This window comes from Melanaphis sacchari, unplaced genomic scaffold, assembly GCF_002803265.2.
Source record: "Melanaphis sacchari strain LSU unplaced genomic scaffold, SCAv2.0 Contig23_pilon_pilon, whole genome shotgun sequence".
Taxonomy (NCBI): Eukaryota; Metazoa; Arthropoda; class Insecta; order Hemiptera; family Aphididae; genus Melanaphis; species Melanaphis sacchari.
The window spans coordinates 3,447,337-3,473,870 of record NW_020271114.1 but is presented as its reverse complement, the minus strand read 5'-3'; the positions used below and the strand labels follow the sequence as shown (position 1 = coordinate 3,473,870).

The 26,534-nt window shown below is 25.1% G+C and overlaps 1 protein-coding gene across 7 annotated transcripts in view; it reads left to right on the top strand.

Moving 5' to 3' along the window:
- The window catches only part of LOC112594679 (oxidation resistance protein 1), a 170,084-nt gene that overhangs the window by 32,789 nt on the left and 110,761 nt on the right, over nucleotides 1-26,534 (top strand). Inside the window, exons 1-2 of one of the 7 annotated variants that reach the window (XM_025339606.1) lie at nucleotides 142-474; nucleotides 20,962-21,730. The exons of 1 other annotated variant lie outside the window; for it this stretch is intronic. In XM_025339606.1, coding sequence (XP_025195391.1) covers nucleotides 21,360-21,730 — 371 coding nt within the window. In that variant the 5' untranslated portion in view covers nucleotides 142-474; nucleotides 20,962-21,359. Of the gene's footprint in view, nucleotides 1-141; nucleotides 475-20,961; nucleotides 21,731-26,534 lie in introns of those variants that run through there. 5 more of the 7 variants (XM_025339608.1, XM_025339609.1, XM_025339610.1 and 2 more) reach the window with 5 other exon arrangements.

The window sequence follows — 26,534 nt, the reverse complement described above, 5'->3', positions numbered from 1 at the left end:
ACAGGTCTAGCGTATACATAAATATATATATTTTGTGTTCCGACGGGCGGTGGCGGCGATGCAGCGCGCGCGCTCACCTACATCAGGTTGCACAGGCGAACCGGTTGTCATCCCGAGTTCAGCAGCAGTAGTCGCGTTGCTCTCGGTCTGTTCGCTACGCGCGTTTTTCTGTTTTCGTTTTTGCAGTGAATATTTTATACTTCTATAAATATTATAATAATATTAAATATATATTCATATACATATATATGTTTATACATCGTCATATGCGCCCGTTGTCCGCGATTGTGTGCGAGTGAAAATATTATATATTATACTATCGAATCATCATTGTCATTATTATTATTATTTTTATTATAGTTGCCACTATCATTATTTTTGTTATTATTATTACTACTACTTTATCACTATTGTATGAACGTCATTATAGTCGCGGTGTACACGTAGAGTGAAAAACGGCTGTACTTGTTTTAAGTAAGTGATATCTACAATATCATAAAGAGTTTTATCCTTTACTCGCAGCTGATATATAGAATATATTTGTATAATACATATACGTATGTGATGTAGAAGGTGGTGCGATTATCTACATATAGGCATTTAATGTAGGCACTAATATAATATATTATTAGGTATGTAGGTATAAGTATCATAATATTTACTAGTTTAAATTTGTTAGTTTTTCTTTAGTGTACAGTTTGCTAAGTACTTTCTCAAAAAAATAAAAAAAATAAAAAATAAAAAAATACTAAAAAAAACTATTATATTTATCTACGGTCTGAATAATAATTGCCTACAGTAAAGCGTGATGCGAACGAACTTAATCTGTGGTCGCCAAAATAGCAAGTGTCCTTATATATTTATATGATAAAATGATTGCAGCATAGAGCTGTGGTAGGTATAGTAACAAATTTGTAGACATTTTTCGTCTAATTAAAGAAATATTTTAAACAACAAATAAATTCGTACATGATGTAGGGTATAGGAATGTATAGGTAGGTACGTATATTTGAAGGAAGATATTATAAGTGCCCATCAAGTTCAAAATCAACTGAATAAATAATGAACAATAATTATAGTAATTAATAAAAGATAAATGTTTATAATTAATTACTTTATTTGTCATAAATTGAAATTGTATGACTCATTATAGAAACTAAATAGTCCATATTCATATATATTTAGTAACTTCAATAGTAGTTTTTATGTATTTATAAAGAGTTTAAAATATCACACAATAGTTTCAATTCAACATTTTATACATTTTGTACATGTCACTAGGGAAAGTTGCTGATCGTGTCTACGTGACGAAGTGATTTCGAACGCTTCGGCGAATTTCCAAAAAAAAAAAAACATAAAATATTTTTCATACTTTAAACCAATTACAAACTTGACTATTTTATTTAAAATAATTTTACATTATACATAAATATATTATGTGAGATAAACTTGTGGAAAAATATTATTTTCATGTTAACATACAAATTACAAATATATAATAAATATTTACTTAAAAGTAATTACGAGTATTTAAATTGGAGATTTTGCTAAGTGTTATAAATTGTATAGACATAGGATATTTTATTATTTTATAATACAAAAATTTAAATATAGATATTTGAGTATTTTGAATTTATTAAATAATATGCTGGATAAATATATTATTTTTAGTTTTTATTTACATTTTATTAAAAATAAATGGTTCAATTAAATTATGTGGTTTTTTTGTTTATTTTAATCAATATTTTTACGTAAATACATTTATTGTAGTCATTGTGTGCCTAATTGAATATAAGATTAAAATTCAAGGTTAAACTTTCACTTTTCTAGGTTACTCATAAAAATATTATTTTGTTAGAAAAGTAAAAAGTTGCCATATTTTAATCGCTAATTTTTATGATTGAAATAAATTGCTTTTTTTTTTAAAACGTACTTACCTATTTTATAAAGAATATATATTTTATGTTGGTTACCTATATTACTTAATAAATATTAGATAGGTAAAAATAATTTATATATTTTATTCATCTGCTATTATTATGCATATTGTCATATTAATGTAATATTTTAATATTTTTATTTTTATAACATGAATGCATAAGTTTAGATATTTGTAATGACTTAGTTAATTATTATTAAAATGCCAAATAAGTAATTGTGAAATGCGGATGTATTTAGAGTTCAGGTTCTACATTATGTATTTAGTTTTATAAAATATTGGTCATTTTTATAGCCTGTTGAAATTAGTTGACATTACAAATTGTGTTATAAATATAAGAATAGCGTTTCAAAAATCATTGAAAAAAAATTGTTTAATTAGTTGAAATTTAATATTCATAATATATAATATTATAATAATTTCCATTTGGTAAAATTTTATTATGGTCATGCTGATAAATATTTTAACTAATGTTAATAGATTAAAATAATATCATAATTTTCATAGAATCTTAAAAGAAATCGAGTTTAGTTTTTCTTTATGAGCATTTATTAATATTTTACACATTATTCAAATATTTTACTCTATTATTTAGTTTTTGTAGATACCTACTCACTACCTATTTGTTTATCTATTAAATAATTGAATAATTTCTTAGCCGATGTGGCAAAGCGGAAACGGTTATAAGACCTCCTACTATTTAAGCAGACGTTACTATAATAACAAGCCATAATGTTTAGGAATTTATAATTATTAAGCCAATGCTTGGAAAATACAATACAGCATTAGTAATTTATATGTGTGTTATGATAATAATAGTAATAAAAATAAAAATAAACACCATAAGGTAGTTGGTGAATATAAATTATATGTTTTTTTTTATAAAGGAATGTATATACATCGCTATACGTCTAGGGATCATGAATAGTTATTATTTACGGTTTTTAGATAGCTACACATGATTAAGAAGTGAAAGAAAAATAACTACAAATCAAGACCGATTTAAATTTAAATTTAAATATCAATAAAAAAAATAACAAATAAAATTTTATTGTGCATACGATTTGTCTAATTTTATTAAGTCTTTTGAGTATTATCAGCTATTATAGACTAATAAGAAAATTCTATATTTTTATAGTTAGTATAAATAATAATATTCAGTAACTTCTAATATAATTATTCTAGACTTTAAAATTACTCAAACAAACTAGAGTTGATTAATTATTTATTTAGTTATTTTTATGATTTTAATGTATTTTATTTCGTTAGAATATAATATAGTTGACTGCATAAATACAATTCATTTTGCCAAAATATAATTATATTAATTATTTAATGGATAGAAAAATGAAGCAAGTTGATCTTTTGATTACAATAAAAGTGGACATAATATAATTATTGAAACATATCGATGAATAAAAAATAATGAAAAATATTAACCTTAAAAATTATTACATTATTTTACTTTTGTAGGTATTAAAATTTTTAAATGTTGCATTTTATCTAAAGATAATTTCAGAGTTCATACTCTATTTTAATAAATTTTTAATGAAAAAAAAAAATTTATGAATGTGTTTTTATTTTTGATTTGTCTAATGCATTCATAAAATATGACTATTTTAAATTATAAATATTTTCTTAGAGGTGATTAGTTTTAAATATATAAATTCCATTTAAGTTCAATACTTATATGAAGTAAATATCACGGATAATGATAATAAATTGTTTATTACTTTTAATTACAATTAATTAAATATTCATCTATTTATGATATATACAATTAACAGGTTATAAATATTCTTTATTTTTCAAATACTTGCTTTGTTATATATTAGTTCAATAATTAAAAAAGTATGTTAAATAAAAAAAAAAATTGTATTTTAAAAAACAATAATTTTTCATAAAAATAGTTAATTAAACTATTTAAGTACGTATTAAACCCATTTAAATAAATTTTAAAGTACAGGTTAAATTAACTTTTTTTTGGTGTATTTTAAACTAATAAATATTTAAATTATTGTTACATGCTTAATTAATGAAATTAAAGTTATAAGTTTATTATATTCGTTAAAAAATATATGATATAAATCTTATAGTCATTATTTTTAGATTTGATTTGTAACTTGATTAAAAAAACATTGGAATTCAATCCTCATTCTCTTTCATATTTATTTGCGTACATAAATATTTGCCTCTTCTTCTTTAGAATATTAAAAATCTTCGAACATATTTTTATTTTCAAGTCTTCCTGGTCATATAATGAATCCCAAACACATAATAGTCAAGGTGACGAGTTCTAAAGCAAAACACACTAATATATAATACATGTATTGTATACATATATATAAATTTGGAAAGACCTTAAAAAACAACAACAATTTAATGGTCAAATCGTGTTCTGTTTTCTCAAAAGACGAAAGATATATTCAATAGCTCAAACTCCCAAGATACACACAACAAAGAACAGTTAGGATGTATGCGAGTGTTGGAGACATGCACAAAAATATTATATTCAATAAAAATACGAGTTTGTTGATTAAATTTTAAAAGGAATAGTATGAATTGAAAATAAAATAATAAAAAGTAAATGCTCCTTGTATAATGTCACTTGGCTATCAATTATAATGTAATAATTGATGATATAGAAAGGAATAATTTGTATTGCTTTATGCCTAAAATTTGTCTACGTATTTTAATTTTTAATTGAATTTGAATTGATGGGTATACTGTAGGTAATATTACTCATAAAATTAATAAATAATAGTTAAGTATATTTATTTAGAAAACCGAATTAATATTTTTATAATATCTTCTTCTATTTTTTATATAATAATATTAATGGTAGTTATAAACATATTCTTTATTAAAATAAAATATTTGTGTACAAATTAAAATAATAATAAAAGTCCGTGTAAATGTGTAATTATTACAAATAAAATAAAAATATGGCCAAAATAAAGAATTATTTCAAATAGTATTTTATGTTATGAAAAAATTTACTTTAAAAAATAAATAAATTATAAATTATACTCATATTTTGCACCTATAGTTATCATGACAATTCTAATTTTAGTGTATTGACGTAATATTTAAAAATATTTATGTTTGATTAGAAGGATATACATAAATTTTAGTTATTGATATAAATACAGGACATATGAATATAATATGTCACATCAACAGAATTTTAAAGGGAAAAATTATCGAGGAAAAAATAGTAAAGTTATTGCGCGAACGACCTAATTCGGAGACTTTTTATTCCCGTGGGACATTCTAAACTCGGGTCTTCCTGTTAGCATCGACTCGTGTTACTTGTTTAGCAGGTCGAGGAAATTTTAAATCTGTAGGTCTCTTTTTCGTACAAATAGTTGAATATACAAAATATTGATCAGTAGTTTGGAAGTGTTAAAATATTGTTAAATAAGTCTCATGTTAAAGAAGTATTTTAATCAATATTTGCAATCTTTAATGCAGTATTATTATTTGTATAGAAATTTAAAACTCAATATTCCATTCTTTATTATATTGTTGTAAATTAAGTAGTTTGTAGGTATACTTTCTTTATTTTATTTGAAATAAAATCGAAACAATTAGGTATAATAGGTACTCATTTTAATAATGCACCTTCGCCCGTCACAGTAACTCTATCCAATGTAATTTTGTGAAATCAATAAAATAGTTAAATAAACACAAATTAATTATGTATGTGGCACCAATTAAATGTATGTATTCATTTGAAATTTTGTGACCGTCAACTGACATTTTATAACATAGATATAAGATAGGTTATATTCTAGTTACATATTATATAGTGTAATTCTGGTTCATACTCATTTGTTGTACCTATAGGTTAATATTATATTTTGAATTGAAATTTTTTTAATAAATTAAATTTCTTTAGAAACATATTATGTGACCGTAGTTGTATGGTTTTAGTCAAACAGCCATTTGACAACATTAGCATCACCGTATATATTAAAAAACAATACTAAGCGTTTTCTTCAGATATACATTCCTATCTAAAGGCACACAAACATAATCATACGTAAGTTGTATTATGTTTTTAAAATGAATTTAGAACTGCGTAGATATAAATATTTTTTGTTATGGAGCTCAATTTACGTATAGTGTATGTTTATGTGTATTATATACGTTTATGTATTTTAGGTCTAGGTAATAATTAATAAACATAATACTCGTGTTAAGCTAAAAATAGCGGTAGATTGTTATATAGATTAAAGCATCTTTTTTTCCAGTGCTTATGTTTAATTTATTCTAAAAATCTATGTATGAAGTTTTAAAGTTCAGTCGGGAGAATATTCTGGTGAATTTCCGTTTAATGTACTGAGAAAAGCGAATGAACATATTACAATATACTTTATATTTATATGTTTTTAATATTTTAAAAACAGATCTTTGCTTAAGTCTAACGTTATAGTCTGTTAATTTCACTTCCCAAAACTTTCCTCATTCAAAAAAAATTGTAGAAGATCACTTTATAAATTATACAAAATCTTCTATTTGGCTTCTCTTTGAAACATATTTCTCTTGAATGCAAACTATGGCAAGTTTTAATTTTTACACCGCGAACTCTTTCACCCCTTAATCCGATTCGTCACGTGTCATAATTTTATACGTTTAAAGTATCCTATTCGTTATTTCATAACGTTGACAATTTTTCTGTGAAATATTTAATCGTAGGTATACTGTGTTTTTTATTTCTGTTATAACGTCTTAGCTAAAAACGATGGAATACCGTAATTATGCAGTAACGACACTGATGCATTCCATACTCAATTATATAATAAATAGTGTCAACAAATTGATTTTTGAGTATATGGTGCAACTGCACCTCATAAAATGCGTAAATTATATTTCCCTTATTTTCATTAATTGTATTTTTATGAGTTCTCAAGCTAAAAGACTGTTCCCTCGGGGTAAAACTTTCTGAATATATATGAGTTAGACACGCGTGTGTGTGTATATATTTATAATAACATTATCTCACTGTATATACAAAAATATTATCATAGCGTGTATGTCGTATTCATATTTTCATGCTCGTTTCTGGCAAATTGACCCCACTATAATATATAACAGTTCACACTGTTACGAAATTAAGAGGACATCACTAGCGTTTCCGTGCGTATAACATAATATTATATTCATAATGTATATACGTGTGACATCAGTGGCGATCATAGTGGCTCTTCCTTTCCTCCCCTTACAGTTTTGTGATAATTACGTACACGAGTCAATATATATGTGTTATACAGGATGAATCGTCAAGCATGCTCGTCCCATTTTATACAATAATACATTTATTCAAAATATGATTTTTGGAATTTTTATAAATACCATATTTTTAAATTGTTAAGATTTTTCTTATTACTTGACGAATATTTTATGGAGATATAAACTTGTATTTTTCCAATGAAAACTTCCCTCTTACCTTTTTTATTGTAAATTATTTATTTAATATTTTTTTTGAATATTTCGTCGTGTTAAAATCAAAATTCGAGCGAATAGTTTTTGAGTTATTTAACACTTTGTATTACTTTGTTAGAATAATATGTTTGGAAGATAATATAAAAATATGGCAATTTCCAAATTTTAATTTTAATAATCAATATTAATCGATTAATATTTTTAAAAATGGTACTAGTATGATAAATATTAGATCCAATATTCCAATATGACATCTTTTTAATATTTTGTACAATCATTTTTAAGAACTATTATCCTTAGTATACACATGTTAATAACTAAAACACTCTTTCAAATATTAAATTAGGTACATAAAAGTATTTAGTAATATTATCTATAAAATAATTTACAGTAAAATAGGGAATTCTTGTTTGAAAAACAGAAGTTTGTATTACCGATGGACAGTTCTTAAGTACCTAATACGAACAATATCAAAAATTTGAAAATACGGCCTTTAAGTAGATATAGGTATTTATAAATTCCGAAAATTAGAATTTTAATAAATTAATTTTTAAAGGAAAAATAAGGGTCAGTATGCTTGATGAATCACTCTGTATATGTTACAAATATATTAACCGTAATTATATTATATATATTTTAAAAACAACCGACACATCGTTCAATAGCAGTAGCGGTCCCTTTCTCTTATCGTCCTCATCCTGGCTGCTCGATGGATGGGTGGCAGTTCAGTTGTTTTATTGGTTTCGTAATATGATCGCTAAAAGGCCGCGGGCACACGTGTATGCTGCGCAGTAGCGGCTATTCCGACGGCGGTGTTATGTTAGTGGCAGTGGTGGTGTGTGTGATGATTTGAAGCTAGAGAAGTAGCAGTGGTGGGTCTAATAATAATAATATAAAAATGTTTTTCTGGTACTGGCACGAGCGAAGAATTCAATTTTGGTTTAGATGCCAATAGACTCTTATCGACTTTGTACTATTGAAAATCTATTAGTCTTGTATTACGCATATTTTTTGAGGCTGTGTATAGTGTGTGTTTTTATCCTTGCCAATAAAATAATTATAACGATATATTATAATATGTTATACGTATATAATGAACTAAACTTACGAAACTAAGATAACAATAAAAAAATAATATAATTTTATTTTGTGTTTGATTTATATTCATCGAATATTAATATTTTAGTAACAACCTTGGATTAATTAATATTAACATGTTTATTTTAATTCACCAATTATTTACTCACGAGAGTTGCAGTTAAAATTATAAAATAATAGAATAATAATATGTTTAATTAATTTTATTAGACTTTTAGCGGTATTGGTATTTATTTAGTAGGACCAAACATTGAAATTTATATTTATGTAACTTTGTGATTAAGATTGCCTCTACTATAAATTTTTTGATTCTATCACAAGTTTATTTAAGTATATCGTTTTTTTTATAATTAATAGTTTGTTAGTAACTATTTAATGTGTGTATATAAATACCAGTGGTCACTATTATCAATAACCACGAAAAATACTGATTTAAAAATTAAAAATATTATATGCAACTGGTAGAGAAAACTTTAAATAATCTATCACAAATTTTATATGTATTTATGTTAGATGAGATACTACTCAATATTTTTAGTAATTTAAATATCTTAGCTTTAAGATAGGTTAAACACAAAAAAAAATAATACTTATATTGAGAAATTAAAAAAGTTAAGCCTTTCTGTCCGCGCATGCACAATAAAACTTATTTTAAATTCTGAGCAGAATGATGAATGTATTGATTTTACAATGATTTCGTGTGTGTATAATAAATAGTTGATTAAATGTTTCGATTCTCAACTTTGAGAATAATTTTGGCTAGAAATTTAAAGAGGTTAAAATTAATATATATCTTAGTATTTTTCGAACTAATAAGGAAAAACAAACAAAAAATTAAGGTAAAACGGGAATTTCAAAAAATTCTAAAAATATAACCGTGGTTACTAAAAATAATTTTTTTTATTATTAATTTATATTTATGATATAGTTTTAAAAATATTTCGACTATTTTTGAGCTATTTATAGGCATGACAAATTAAACATTTTTTGTATTTTTTTCTTTATAAATATCGATTAAAAATTATTTGTTGGGTAAATGCTTAAAAATGTAACTCAAGCTGCTCAAAAATTATTTTTATATCTGTATAAATTTTTTTTATATATGCAGTCGAATTTAGAATTTTGACGAAATTTGTCAAAATTATAATAAATTGAAAACTATTTTGTTGTTAGTAATTTGTTAATTTCATATATTTTATAAAATGTAGCTTTTGGATTTTAAACTACAATATTTAATTATTGTCTAGTAATGAAAATAAATTCTTAATTATTTGCTATAAATTGTAAAAAAACTATATTTCTTACTTTCTAATGTTTTATTTTAGAGAATTTAAACATTTGATTACATTCATTTGTTTTTACAAATACATTAAAAGTTATATAATATTTTTTTAGTGATCAGTTACCCAGTTAATAAATCATGTTAATACAAACTTTACATATCTTAAAATTTATAAATATCAATAAATTTTATAGGTATTATTGCTATGAATAATTTACCTTCATAAAAAACATAATATAATATATAGTTAATACCTAGTATATAATATATAAGTTCTAATTTTAGTTGATTATCATCGATTAGAAATGTAATTTTATGATTAAATATTTATAGTTAAATATAAACAATAATTACAACAAAAAATGTTAATTTTTGTACAAGACAATAGGTTGGGTTTTAAGCAGTTTTAAATTCTGAGCAAAGTTAGAGAATTATTGGTTTTAAAAAGTTGGAATGTGTGTTTTTTTAGAAAATATTGTATAACAGGGATATTAATTGAAGGTCATTTTGATTGTACTAGCTATTGTTAAAAATAATACAGAAATAACAAAGGTACAGTTGTTGTGTCCCTAGAAATATTTCAATTAAGTTTTTATTAAATTGCTGAATGTTACTAATTTATTATTCAGAGATTTTCTTTTATTTGGAGAACCTGTTTTACAGAAAAATTGTTTTTGTACGGTATATTATGTTTACTTTTACCAATTTGATCTAAAATACATAAATACTAAAAAATTCTCAAAAGATTTACAAACAGATTTTCAAATTTAGTCGGGGGTTATAAAGTCATAGATACGTATAGGCATTGTAGATAGATAAGACATTAAAAATGGCTAATCAGTAAATATGTATATTCTGTTGCTTACCTTCGCAAAATCTGAATATAATATCGATTTTTTGTTTGTGGGCCGTGCAATTTTTGGAAAAAAATGGTGTATTTCTGGATTTGAGTTACTTTTAATAATTAAAGTTAGAATAAAACTAGGCGTACGTTTATTTAAATATTTTAAACCGGTTAGATTTTTGAGATATTTTTAGTGACTCATTAATATGTATATAACATACACCAAACACTAGACAATATATTTATTTGTCACCACTAACCAACGGTGTTTTGTTATAAAATTGAAAATATTTTACACTACATTTACAGATAAATTTACAAATAATTATTTTAATAACTACTGTACCTATGATATATCTATATTCCATTTTATATATTTCCTAAAAAAAAAGAAAAAAACATGAAACTTTATGTTATAAAATATTTATCGAGTACGCTGCTGATGTAGGTTATGAGAAAATATGACCTCTTGTCTACAGGTTCTTCGTACATTAAATTTTGAAATATCATATTAAAGATTACGCATTATTGCATTAAGCTAATTGATCTTCGATAACAAGTAGAATACTTTATTAGTCACTAAAATTAGATCTAGATGTTCGGTAGAGACGTGCAGTGAATTTAACATTTCTTTGTGAACAGTAGTTCAGTAATCTAATCAAATAGATTTTCCATCTCTACTTTGCTAGTTACTCCTTATCTCTATGGATCTGAAACTATATTCTTTGCTTCAATACATACAAATCATACATTATTGTTGCCTTAAAGTCAATGTGTATGTTTTGCTATTGTTGTTCTTATATTTCTTTTTAATATATTTGTATAATTGCTAATTATAATCGAATTATCGTGTGTATAAAATGATTGAGTAATGTAAGTAGTATATTAGGTGTTATAATTACAAATAATATAATATTAATAGTAAATTAATTAGGTATGAATATTTACGTGTCAAAATAATTAACATATTATTTATGTTTAAATTTAGTATAAAGTGATATATTCTATCACAGAACAGATAAGTACTTCAAGTAAATTTACATGATTTTTGAATTAAATCTCGTCTAAATAAAATAAGTTCAACTTAAAAGTTATAACATTAAATATAATTTTTAGCACACGATTGGTTTTTTACATGTATACATAAAAATTCTAAAATAATAGTCTTATATTTACAAAATTCTTTAAATCATAAAAAAAATAACTATTTAAATAATTTTTGAGTGTTATTCATGCAATGCTCATCGCGTGCGTACACCAGTTTTGTGAATTGCGCGTTATAGTTGCTACATTGAGTATAAAGTTTGAATAGAATTTTGTTAAATTAAAAAATTGATTTTGTTTATAGGCCTATAGGCCATATATGAGATATTATTGCTGAATACACACATATTTTTAACAGGGAGTAAATATATTTATTTTTACCTCGCTAAGAAGACACGTTTACTCGAAATGAAAAAAATACGATCACACGTTCTTGTTAAAAGTCACTCGTAACTGTGTAGATGATACATATCAGATATACATATTAAAGCTAGTGCTTACCTATATTTATTTTCGGGGCTCTGGGTGTATAAAAATAACAAGAAGTGGTTTTAACATTTTCTCGCTTTAATACTATAGTAAGCATAATATACTGTAGTATAATCAAAAATGGATGCTAATCGATATGTATAATATTATAATCTTAATAGTTATATTATTCGACTCAATACGGATTAAAATTAATCTATCTATCGTATATGTGATTATGATAACTATTTTATTTCTTATAAGCAAAGAAAATCCGACGTGTAAAAAAATAATATTCGATTTTCGTGCGCTGAAATAAAATTGATGTGTGATCCAATATTTAGGGGTTGAATTTCAGAAAAAAAATTATCCATATATTATAACCTGTCCAAGAGCAAATAATACGTGTACAAAATTTGGTGCTAATTGGTTAAAAACTGTAAATTAACATTAGGAACATTAGATAGACCTTTAATTTTATGTAATTCAAAAAAATAATAAACAAAAATAACATAATAATAACCTAATATTGTTTTTATTTATGACAATTTAGAGTGGCTATACTTATATGCTATATTTAAACTATATCAGTTTAATTAGTAACTAACGATATCCAATAATAAAAACAAAACAATATTTAAGGTGTGTGATCTAAAATGACATTCATGAGTAAGCCTGAAAAAAGAAGCTGAAAACACCCTCCGCGAGTCTCAAGAAATCTATTGATACATTTTTTATTGAAATTAGTTCAATAGTTTCTAAGATTTCCTTACACAAAAAATTCATATTATATTAGTTTAGATAGATCTATTATATTATAATAGTATTTAATTAGTAAATATTAAAAATATTAATAGTATATAATTTACGATAAAAAGATACGATATATGCATTAGTAAATAGTGTATCCAAGTGTGCCGTTATAATTATTGTGGATTTAATAAAATAATTTTTAAAGGATAATGAGAATCGTCGCCTTGTGGTATCCTTTGGGCTAAATGGACAAATATTTCTTAAAAATATTATAAAGTAATACCTAATTAGATAAGAGAAGATCTGCTGGGTGCTTTTTCATTTGAATCTGGTTTATATATCAATAATTTCAATAATTTTAAACAGCGTTATAATGTTTTGGTATCATTTTTAAACTATTGGCCGTAGATGATAGTTTTAATTATTGTCGCACAAATGTCAAATGTGTAAGAACGCATTGTATTCATTGCATGACGATGAAACTTTATTATTTAAAACTGTATTTAAACGTACTCGGATAATGCCAAAATTGCACAGTTGGCGGCGGCCGCATAATATACATATCATATATGTATGTTTAGCTTGGTTTGTTCATTGCGTGTTATGTGTGTATAGTGTGACTCGACGTGAGCTGGATGCGTGTTAGTCGGCCTTTTTATACCAACACGCGCGCACAATTATATCCGTAATCGCATTGAACACGTGTGTGTGTACGCACCAGTAAAAACGATTTTACTCATAATATATTTGTATGTAATAATAATATATTAGGTAATATTATAACACGGTATTTGCATGCTTTATAGACAAAACACACACACACATAATATATATACATGATGAATCATCAAGCATGCTCATCCTATTTTTTAATTAAACAATACATTTATTCAAAATCTAATTTTTGAAATTTTTATAAATACCATATTTTTAAATTGTTAAGATTTTTTTTATTACTTGACGAGTATTTTATGGAGATATAAACTTGTGTTTTCCTAATGAAAACTTATCTTTCCTTTTTTTATTGTAAATTATTTAGTAGTATTTATTTTAAATATTTTAACTATCAAAATCAAAATTTAAACAATAGTTCTTGAGCTATTTAACATTTTTTTTAGGTTAGAATAATAAATTTGAAAGATAATATAGGAAATAATATGGCGATTTCCAATAATAAAATATATTAATCTATAAACATTTATAAAAATGGTTCAAGTATAATAAACACTAGATCCAATATGACATTTTTTTAATATTTTTGTACAACCATTTTTAAGAACTATTATCCTTAGTATACACATGTTAATAACTAAAACACTCTTTCAAATATTGAATTAGGTACATAAAAATATCCAGAAAAATTATTCACTAAATAATTTACAATAAAATAGAAGGATTTTCATTTGAAAAACAGAAGTTACATCATCACTGGCAACTAAAAAGAAAAATCGTTAGAATTGAAAGATATAGTGTTTTAGTATTATTAAACATTTAAATTTAAATAAAAATATTATTAAAGTAAAAAATGGAGGTAAGTATGTTTGTTTTCTGTTTATTATACCGTGATTGGTTGTGACGCTTTTGTCAGAAATGTTTTGGTTTGTAGTTTTTCCTTTGTCCTTAAACTTTTATTTTATTTTTTTTTTTTGCTTGTGTGCTTCAGTAATAATGGCATGTGCTATGTGCAACTATATAATATACGTCTACATATATACATTGTTGTTACTAATTAATTTGCCATAATTTCATCCTAAACTCGTAAACAAGCACTTTAAAAATATTCATAATGAGTAAAATGTGACTTATCATTAAAATAATAATAATAATATATCATGCTACTTATAATATACTTCGTTTGCAGATAATAATATTGCAGTTATTTCCATAATAATTATGTCTAAATTTTAATGATGGAAAACTTATACATGATTTAATATTATAATTTTTAATCCAAATGATATTGATCTATACTGATTGATAGGCAAAATTATTAATTTGTAGTAGTACCTACCGTTTAAATACAACCGGAGTAACGATAGGGTTCATTGGGTTATTTTAGTATTTTTAATACATTAATTGGTAGCGTGGGTTATTTTCAATTATAACTATAGACGGACAGACGTTAAATTTACGCTTTATAGTGACGCAGATTATGTTTATCGACTTGATAAGTATAGGTATCGCCGTTTATATATTATTATAATTTTTTTATATTATGATAAATTACTATGGCGCGATTTATGTATTATAATTTATAAATTATTATTACAATATTTACATATTGTAGCAAATATTTACGATTATAGTATAATTAATAATAATAATAATGACGAAACTCTGTACCTATCGCTTTAAATATAATCTCAGTTAGTAAGTTTTGAGCATATTTAAAAATTTCGAAAATCAGAAATTGAATAAATTTATTAATACAGGAAAAAATTTGGGTTGAGCATATATGTTGAATCACTTTGTACTGATTACGATAAAATCATTTATTTCTATAATTGTTCATGTTTTTTTATCACCATGTGATGGTTATTTACCGGGGTTGGCTTAGGTACCTACATAATATCATCACGGTATTAAAATACTACTTATTTATTACATTATTCTATTGTGAATACATTTACCTTTAATCTCTGTGTCCACACACGCGCCTTAGGGTTGACAAAAAGAGCGGGTTGCAGAGAATGGAGTATTCGTGTATGTACCCGCATAGCGTTGCCTCAAGGATAGTTTCAAGACCTGAACGGACACTTGAGTGTATTATACAAGCTTGATGTCATGTTTATAAACATTGAACGCTTTGTAAGTGGCTGTTATCTGGTGTAAAATCATTAAACGCATTGTAAATTGTAATATAGTGGCCCAGTTGAATATTTAATGCTATTGTCACTGTTATAAACGTATTATATAATGTATGTTAAATTTTCAGTAATGGGTTTACTGTCTACTACTAGATATTTATTTTTAGGCATATCGTTCCTTGTATAATATTTTGCATCGTGTTTTATTTTTTTTAACGCTATCGACTATTTTTGTTATGTGCGTTCTGAAAACAAACGTGACTTTTTTTCGACCTTGTCAAATGTGCAGATTAATCGGCCTTTTCCAATATAATAGCTCGTGTGTCAAGGCTTTTAGTGAACTTTGGTAATTTCTTTTTATGCCTGTTAATTTCACTCTCCGCAACTCCTCTCTTAATTCGTATGTATCGATTTTCATATACACATTCAGCTTTGTGGAAAACTTAGTAGAAAAGCACTAACCCATTAGAGACATTAAAACTTTCACAAAAGGGTTCCACCCCGCCCATGGATAAAAGCTACTGGCGTCCCTCCTCATCACGTATAACCATTGAGTGTGAATTTCATTTCAATGGTTCGTTTAACACACACAATTTCACCTCGGGAGAAACTAAATCCCCGATACCAAAGCGTGACATGTACTAAGCAGCACACACATGCCAATATTTACACTGCGTCAATTAATAATCATATTGTGATTATTTTTTTAGTTCGTTGTTTATAACAAATTTTATTATATAGGACATGTGTGTATGTACTTAAAATTGTATTAATTATTAATGTATTTTATACACTTTATATCAAAATCGACACTGCACATGTCTTGTAAAATCCGGTGTAAAATCGTGTTAAACCACAACAATTCTATCTATACTATACGATTTATATTTACTGTATTACCAATACTATACTTTCAAATTACTTAGTACCTATAGCAACACAGAAGTATTCTATTAAATGAATGAGGCCAAGACCTCCATCCAACAGTCGTATTTATTGAGTTCAGATCTAAAATATAAAAATAAAACTCAAAGTAAACATGCACAAACAACAAACGCACTCTTTTAATTAAAAATTATAAATTAATTTTTCTCCATCTAGTAATGTGAATATTATTAAATTGTATGTGTTCATATATATATATATATATATATTATTTTTCTATCCAAATTAAACTGTCATACGTCTGGTATATATTGTTCATAATAAATCATTGTAACTTTATATTTACTTCTAAAACAGCAGAATTCCATTAGAGTTAAAAAAAATAGTATATTCATTTTTTAGTACATACAATTTCATAAATAATACTAATTTAATCATCTTATTCGTTTAATGTAGATTGCAAAAAAAAAGATGTTTAAATAAATATTTATATAGCCTTTTATGTGTATTTTGATAGTGGCAAAAAAATGTGTACTCTGTGATGCAAAGAGAAAAATTGATTTTTGGATATATATTTTTTATTAGATTTTTTTTTTTACAATTTCTTATAATATTTGTGCATTGAAACTCTCAAGTTGATAACATTTTTAAATAATATAAAATTTATTTGTTTTTTTTTTGTGGTTATAATTTTATAATTTATGATTATATATTAATTATTTAAAAGCAATAATGAGATAAGCCAGTATTAAACTGAAACATGTTTAAAAATCAATATAATTGTAATAAAATAAAATAATGTTTAAATTTATAAAAATAAAATTTAATTAAAAAAAAATAAATAAATAAGTAATATTAAATAAACTGTTTTCCTAATCATTTTGAAAACCAAATTAATTTGTTAAAAATTATGTTGTTTTGAGCATGTAGAGCATGTAAAAGTTTTTCTGGTAATTTCAGTGAAACAATAAATTCGTTAAACGGTTTATTCAACTATGGAAAGTTTTAACATTAAATTGTAGAAATAATGAAATAAATGTTTAAATGGCCTTGAATGCTTGAATGAAAAGAGCTTTTATATATTTTTTAAATTGTATAATAACTGATAATTATTTACTTAAATTTTTTAGATAATATAATTTAGCTTACAATAGTACTATACGAATATTTTTAACATGACAAATTATTGAAATATGTATTAGTAAAACATGAATTTATGTATTATGGGAAGCAGAATATTTGTTGTTAGGGATTAAATTAAATCTCTCCAAACTTGACGAGTTAAATTTAAAAAAATGCCTATTATTAATTTTATTTTTTTTATAATATTGTATAAACAATTTAAGAAACCTTGTTAATAGTTAAAAGTAATTATTTTATTTAATATTTAATTTGAGTTTTAGATTTATTTTATATCATATCTATTATATTATGCGTATTCAATAAATATTCATATGGGAATCAAGAAAAATGTAAATACATTAAACAGAGTTTGTAGTTTTCAAGGCTAATATTTTGTTGTTGTTTTTCATAATCTTAAAATTAATACATAATAAATATAACATGTAGGTATTGCATATTTTGACCTCCAAGTATGTGGGTGGACACAGCTACAAATAACTTGAATTCAAAATACCTCGTCTGTAATCCTTATATGAATATTGTTAACATAGTCCTCAAGTGTTTACTTAAACATGAGTATTTACTGTGAAAATGTATACAAACAATTTGCATTGTCGAGTGAAAACAATTAAAGTACCTCTATACGTAGCAGCTTTAAAAAAAGACTTAAAAATAGTAAATACTTATAATATATTCTCGACACGTAATTATTAAGTATTATTAGTTATGATTAAATTCGTTTAAATAAAATAAAATTTTCGCTTATAAAATTGAAAAAATGTATTTAAATAAAACGTCTGTTTTCATACGTTTTTGATTTTTTCTGTTAAACTTGAAAATTGATAATTTTATTGTATCGACATACTATGATAAGTGAAGGGTTGTTATTTTCGGCATAACTTCATCGCATTTTTTTCGAAGCGATTGTTAAAAATAAAAATAATTTTCGAAAGATTAATAATTACACTATACTGTCGCTACAATAATGGATTTCGTATTTTTTTCGACGTTTTTATTGTTTTTTCGAATATGAAAATCATCCATCGGTTGGGTTTTTTTAAACAAATTTCATCATCGGTGAAAAATATGTTACGGAGGTCGGGTACTAAGAGCGCGCGTGGTTTCCAATTTACAGAGGCCATTCATCAAAAAAAAAAAAAAAAACGTAGACATGAGCCGCCGGTAAGGCTGCCGCCAAATAGGTTGTAGGACAACTTAAAAGTGATCAATCTTGTTGAAGTGAGAAAAGAAAAAGTAAATAAAATAAAAACAAAAACAAAGCAGACAAAAAGAAGATAACATTTATCGTCTGAGAGGAAAGACGATTTTTCAAGACGCGCGCGGCAGACGATTTGTTGAGATATTCATTATATATTACATACGAAGAGGGTGAATAGAAGGGATGAAATTATTTGAATCAGTAGGGATGGAGGTGAGGCGTAGTGAGGTCACTAAAGGATTTCTTGGTCACTGCTATACCTCTTATATATATATATATGTAAATACATGAAATTATGTGCGCATGACGTTTACCGAAAACCAACCAATAGAGCTGTACGCGGGATTACTGTCCGTTTTCGAAATCAGAGCTGTTGAGCCGATGTATTACAAATAAAACTATAAGTAATAATCGGATTTGAACTAGAATCGTTATAACGTACCAATAATTATTATGTCATATGACTACAAGCCTCTGTTAAAGCGAGTAATTATTGAAATATCGTAATATAAAAATAAATATCACACAATAACACAATGTACTTGTAACCTAACTACTACTATAATAATATCATATATAGTGTGTTTAGGCTGAGAAATACTACTAAATAGTTCTGTTAGATGACCTTGTATTGATATGAGGTTTTCGGGTAATAAAAAGAGTAGGTAGCCAAGTATACACTTTCAGATAAATTTCAAATTTTTAACCCTTTTGATACACGCATGCGTGGTACAACTTATTGTTTTCTAAATGGAAATACCAATTTTTTCAACAGATTTGGATACAACATGTCTATTTTTTTCTAAGCAATTTTTTTGTAAAAAGTTTTTTCTAATAACAAACTTGACAAAATTATAGTATGCTGAAATTTCATACTCACGAGTAATCTATTTTTGGACGAAGTTTTAACAATGTTCAACTTACACTCGAAAATTGAAACAATATCTTTGATATTGTTAAATACCTGTTTGTAGACAGAAATATTAAATCCAATATGACATTTATTTAATATTCATGTAAAATCGTTTTTTAGAAATTTTATCCTTAACATATAAATTTTAATAACTGAGAAATTATTTTCTTAAATTTTGAATAAGGTAAGTACATCAGAATTTTCAAAAAAATTACCCACTAAATAATATACAATAGAAAAGAATCTCATTTGAAAAGTAGAAATCTGTATTACCTTAGAATAAAGTCTTGTGTTATATTAACATTTTTTAATATTTTGAAAATATGGTTTTAAAAAATTATATAAAAAACTTTAAAAATTATGATTTGAATAAATTCTTTAACAGGATAAAAAATAGAGGAGTTCGTGTTTGGCAAATTATCCTGCATAGGTTATACCATAATAAGTCTGTACAGAGTCTCGTAATGAATAATAAAATGTTTGTTGAAAGTTAAATAAATCCCCCTTTATTAGAACTCAGTGTAAATATGAAGTATAATTATTGTGTAGGAGTATTGAGTGTATTTATTTATTAATAACCAATTCACATACAAATAAATGTTTACCAAGTCAGACTTTCAAATACTTCAGTTAAAAATTATCGCAATATACATAGATGCGTATTTTATTGAAATATATTATTTTGATTTCATAGACGAGTTTTTACTTTTTAGTGACTATATTATATTATTTATTATTGTTTTTGTTTTATATCCCTTTGTATCTACATCTATAAACATTCATATTTATCGCACCACTTACAGCCATACCGTATATGGGTATACATATTATTCGTAGTGTTGGGGTGTAACTTAAGTTACAGTTAGTTCAAACTAACGAAATTTCTTTTTTCTAAGTTACTTTTTTAAATCAAAAGTAGTGTATTTTTTAGCTAAACAAAAAAAATTAACTTAAGAATTATTTAGTTAAAATTTGAATAATCATATTCATGGCGTAATTTAATTATCGAAATAAAAAAAAAAAAATAGTAACTTTCCCAATAGGTACTAATTTTTATATTAGTTATTTCTGCGCGATTGGAAACATTTATTGTTAATTTTTTACAATTATATAATGTATTATCGGTTTTTTGTTTGTAGATTCAAGTGCAGCTTTTTTCGTTAGTCGTTACGCTACTTTGTAATCCTAGACCAGAAAACTATATGCACGCGTCGCACGCACGCCATTCAGAGAACACACTGAAATCGGATTGTCATATAACAGTTATGCCATAACGCGGTTCGGACGCGACTGCGCGTTGTGACCCATTATAATAATATTATAGTGTACCACGCGTGCATGTATATAATTATAATTTTATTATTATTTTTATTATTATTATTATCATTATTATATAATATACGTCGTACATCCGCTCGACCATCCGCTCGTTTGGACAATCTGTTCATTTGTGGTAAAAATCGCCGAATTAGCCGTTAGCCGCTCGAGCGCGCGTGCCTGCGCGTTCACTACATCCACGGTGGGTTCGTATCGGAAAATGGAAGATCTGTACATATCGTCGGCAACGGCCGAGTCATGCACCAACAACAACATAGAGGAGGATTCACCGAAGAAGAAATGGAACGGAGGCTTGGCCATTCTGCAAGAGACCACTGAGGACTGTAGTAGAGGTGGCGAAGACAGCGGCGGCGGAGGAGGAGGTAAGCCCCCAATGTCACCGCCGGAGCGCAGGCATCGCCGGAAGTCATGGCAAATGGGGCGGCTGGACAAGAAGCGCCGGAAGAGTGTATCCGTGCTCTCGCCCATTCCCGACGCCGAACAGCTAGACACCACCGCACGGGAATCGGCTTACTACAAATCCAAACGACCCAGCTGGTGGAACATTTTTGCGCATGAAAATTGGGCCCGGTAAATAATAAAACAATAATATAATTGTTACATTAGGTATATGAAAAAAATTTGCCTTTACTGCTTGTAATATAACCATACTCTTGGCTATGTGAGGACCGAGTTATAAAACGGTACTGTTGGTTTGGGGGTTAAGTGAATGGAATGTTAACATATATACGCTGTATGTAAAAATAATACGTTACTTCCATAAGAATATAGTAATATCAGTATTTTAACTTACCAAATTTGCATTTAATAGTTTCAATTTCGTGTAGTAACCATAAATGATGAAGAATAACTTTAAAGGTAATATACTTGTTTTTTCTACTGAGTTTTTTACAATACTTAAATTTTTCGGTAAAATACGATTAAGAACGCTCGAGTTTTTTTATTTTTTCCAGCGTTGCCAAATGTAATCAATCGATAATATAAGCACAATAATCTGTTGATATTTATTGGACTTTTATCGGATTAGCCGGATATTAATAGTAACTTAGATACCAAGTACGAGAGAATGATATAATAGTCAATTTTACAGCTCTCATCCTGCAATATATATAGTTTTTAAAGTTCTATTTGAAACTCAAGCAGAAATAATATTGAAAATACCTACGATACAGAGTAAAAAAAAACGAATTGCAAAAAAAACAAAAGAATAAAATACTTAATATTCATAGTAAATATATGTGGTTTGTGGGAAATAAAAATTCTAAAAATATTTAGAGTATGTTGGCTTAAGCTATCCTGCTATAACTGATATACACATATAGGTAATTAAGTTGTCATTACAAAATATTAAATTTATTTCAGTTTTTTACATATATATTTCATAATTTTATAAGTTCTGCATACTTTATATTTTTTAGATTCTGAACGAAGTGATGAATATATTGATTTTACAATGATGTGTTTTTTTTTTGTGTCTGTGTACAGCATTAGTAGTCGAAATAATGCTTTAATTTCAAACTTCGGGGGTGGTTTCCGATGGCAAAGTGAATATCCTTGGTGCATTATAGAGGTAAAAAGTAAAAATTTTCCAACAGTTTTCAAACAAATCGAGAAAAACGAAAAAAAATATGACGGAAAAACGAGAATTTTACGCAAAACCAGTTTTTGATCAAATCGTTTATTTTATATGGTTGTAATTCAAAAACTAATCACTGTAAATACTTGAAATTTTCACCAAATTTTTATGTTAGTGTTTTCTATACACAATTTAATTTTCAAAAAATTTTGACTTTTTTTGAGTTATTTATAGACCACTGAAATTATCGATTTTTATGAGAATTTTTTTTTTTTGAAGTGTCGATAACATTTTTTTGGTCCAATAAAAATATATACGAAATGTCGGGGAAAGCATATTTAGATAGTAAAGGGAAAATATAATACGGGAAAAAATATATATCGATCAATATTTTAATAGATAAACTGTAAACATAGTAGTCATCAGATTTCGTTGATTTATTTCACGTATATAATAACATTCGAAATAAGGTATTTTTGTGGAATTTTGGCTGGTATACAATATTTTATTTTTATCTTCAGTGTTCATATTTTTTTAATTTATAATATTTTTACAAAATAGGATTAGATTTTTTTTTCTTCGTTTCCAACATTTGAATGGTCAATTTTTAGTTAAGATAAATATTGGTAATCAGAAAAAAATGCTGACCAATTATAATTAAATAAATAATTTTCTAGTTTAGAACGATGGTTAACAAAAAATAATAATTTAGTTCAATAAAAGATAATGTATGTTTATTGGTGAATTTATTTCATTGTAATCGGAATACAGAAAATAATTATAAATTACTTAATATACTTTGACTTATGTTTTAATACATTTTCATTTTTTTTTTTAAATTTTTTTGTTATTTATTCATAAGTTATAAGCTATAATTAAGTACTTTATTACTTTTTAAAATCATTAAAAGATACATTGATACCTTAAAATGGTTTCTGAAATGTAGGTTCTTATTGAGATCAACTAAATTTAAATAATCTCAATTTATTATCATTCACCTTTTTTCATATTTTATTATTAAATTACAAATCTTAAAGCTTGATAAGTTGTAGGTATGAGTAAAAAAAAATCTTGATAAAACATATTATGTTGTGTATTATTATAATATAATAGAATGGGTGAAAGTAAATCATTCTATTGTAGTTTACAATATTGCAGAGAATAACTACAATCATATTATAACTGATGTAATTTTTACCTAGAATAGGTATTACTTAAATATAATAGAGGATAAATTTATAAATATCTACATAAGTGTGTTAAAATGTTGCGAATAATGAAAGCAAATGATAACATTGTCCTACACTATATTGCATGGTATGTTAGATTTTTAATATTAACACAAACAGTTCTTAATTCTATATGAATATTATCATTTAATATCAGTGTAACTAATAAAAGTAAACAAAAGTATAATTTGTTTATTTAACAAATATTATTATTATGTTTGATTGGTAATTAAAAAATATACATTAGAATTTATTTTTAAAACAAAAACTGGTTATTATGTAAGGGTCATTATAATATCTCTAATATTTTATGTTCGTGGTTAACTGTATTTATTATATCATATCTTTAGTAATTTTAATGGAAATCATGAATAAAATAGGGTTTAAGATTTTTTATAGGGGTCACTTTTTTATACCAAAATTGCCGTAGCTTAAACTTTGTGAGTTATTATTATGGAGAGTTATGTATTTGTCCTTAAGGCACGAAATCATGAAAATATAGTTATTGAATAAATTCTCTTTGTATAGGTAGTTTAAAATTGGTTTAAGATAAAATCAATTTTTATGGTAATTGTCAATAATTGAAAGTCAATTCCTTTAAACATTATTGAAATGCGCAATCTTGTTATCAATTTTTATCGGTCAGTTCATCTGACCGCAAAAATGATTCAGTTGCTATATATTTTTCTTTATTAAAACTTCTGCCTTATTCATTTATTTAGATTGTCCTTAAATCCTTGACCTATATATTTACTGAATTATTAGAGTAAATGTTACCTTGGACCTGTAAAAGTGTTACGTATATCTTTGTGAATCTAAATGACGATTTAGAACGATACTTACATTTTTATAGTCGCGCCTTCTTAAGTAGTGTACTTAAAGTGTTATGAACCATAGAAAAATCTGTTCTCTTGATCCCATTGAATGGTTCATTATTATTTGATTATCACAGTAAAGTTTTTTTTTATTTTATTCATTTTTCCGTATGTGACGATGAGGAGCCCTACCCGTATTTACGCAATATGGTTTTAGGATTAAAGGAAATAAACAAATTAATATAATGCCAATGAAATGCATTTGATGAATTAAAACAAAGTTAGCATTCATTTTATTTTGAATTATATGTTATGCAACAATTTATTTTTATTTTTCAATATTATATATTGTTACTTAGTAATTTTTTTACATCAATCAGTACTTAAGATTTGTAATTATGATTATTTTAAAATATCTAATAAAACTGTAATCAACAATTCAAATAATTAATCATTAAATATTTAAATTTATTTTTAATTTTTATAACTTTGTTATGTATATTAAATTTAATTTTAAATAATACTATATTATTATATCAGTTATATAAAATTATTTAAATGAAACTGTATTAATTTTTGTACTGTAAAGTAATTTTAATATGCAATTTATTTAAATTATTTGAAGTTTAATGTTAATAGTTATTTTATAATTGTTCTGAATAATTATTTTGTTATTTGTTTATAAGTACATAGTACACTTTCATAGTGTCGTATACTTGATATTATTGTTGACTATCATGAGCTTTATCTGTGTGATATTGATAAATCAACGAATATTAAAATCCCTATATTTACACTTTACTATTATACAAGAATTTATGTATATTTGATTATACGTAATAGTGTATTAGTGTGATAACTATACCTATAAATAATTTAACTTGTATAGTCGTATTAGTATTTGCTAATGTTCATACTTCGAACTTCTAAACTATAGTGTACATATTAGAAAAATAAAATCACGAACTTTTTGTTCAACTATGATTATTTCAAACCATTATTATGGTTAAGAGTAAAATAATCGTTTTGACTGGTTCTATTTTGTTACATGATTTGGTTGTACTTAGTTTTATTCATGAAAAATTATGTCAAATTGTATATAAGGTTAGCAGTACATTATTGTTCTGTTCTTTTATTGCACTAAGAGCTCAGACTTTGAAAAACTCTTTACTTGAATATTTCACTACAGTGACGTTGTAAAAGTTACATTTCTATTTCATAAAAACTTATTCAAAAGACTATTTATTAAATTTCGAATACTATTGTTTATGTTCATGTGTTTGGAACTAGATATGTTATATATTTTAAGAAAAAAATAAGACTATTCATTCTAACAGGAACAATAATTTTCTTGAATAAGATATCATATTGTTTTGACTTCTATGACCATTATCGTAAATTATTTTTTATGATATTACCTTTATATGATTACATCGACTAATATGAATATAATATGAATACTTAATAGTGAGTAGTATTATAGTTTAAAATAACAACAACATTTTAAGTGTGTAGTATATACTGAATCAGACTATGGTTTGCGTAAGGTAGGCATACAATTTTTATTTTAAAGTATAATAATTACATATTGGTACATATTAACCTCTTTGTTACCGATCATTAATTTAATGAATTTTGTTTGTTGTCTAATTTAACTTACTGTAATGTTTTAAAGAAAGTCATTTTTTTCTTCATTTTTTAACCAGTTAAATAACTTATCATTTATGTAACACCTTTAAGCACAACAAAAATGA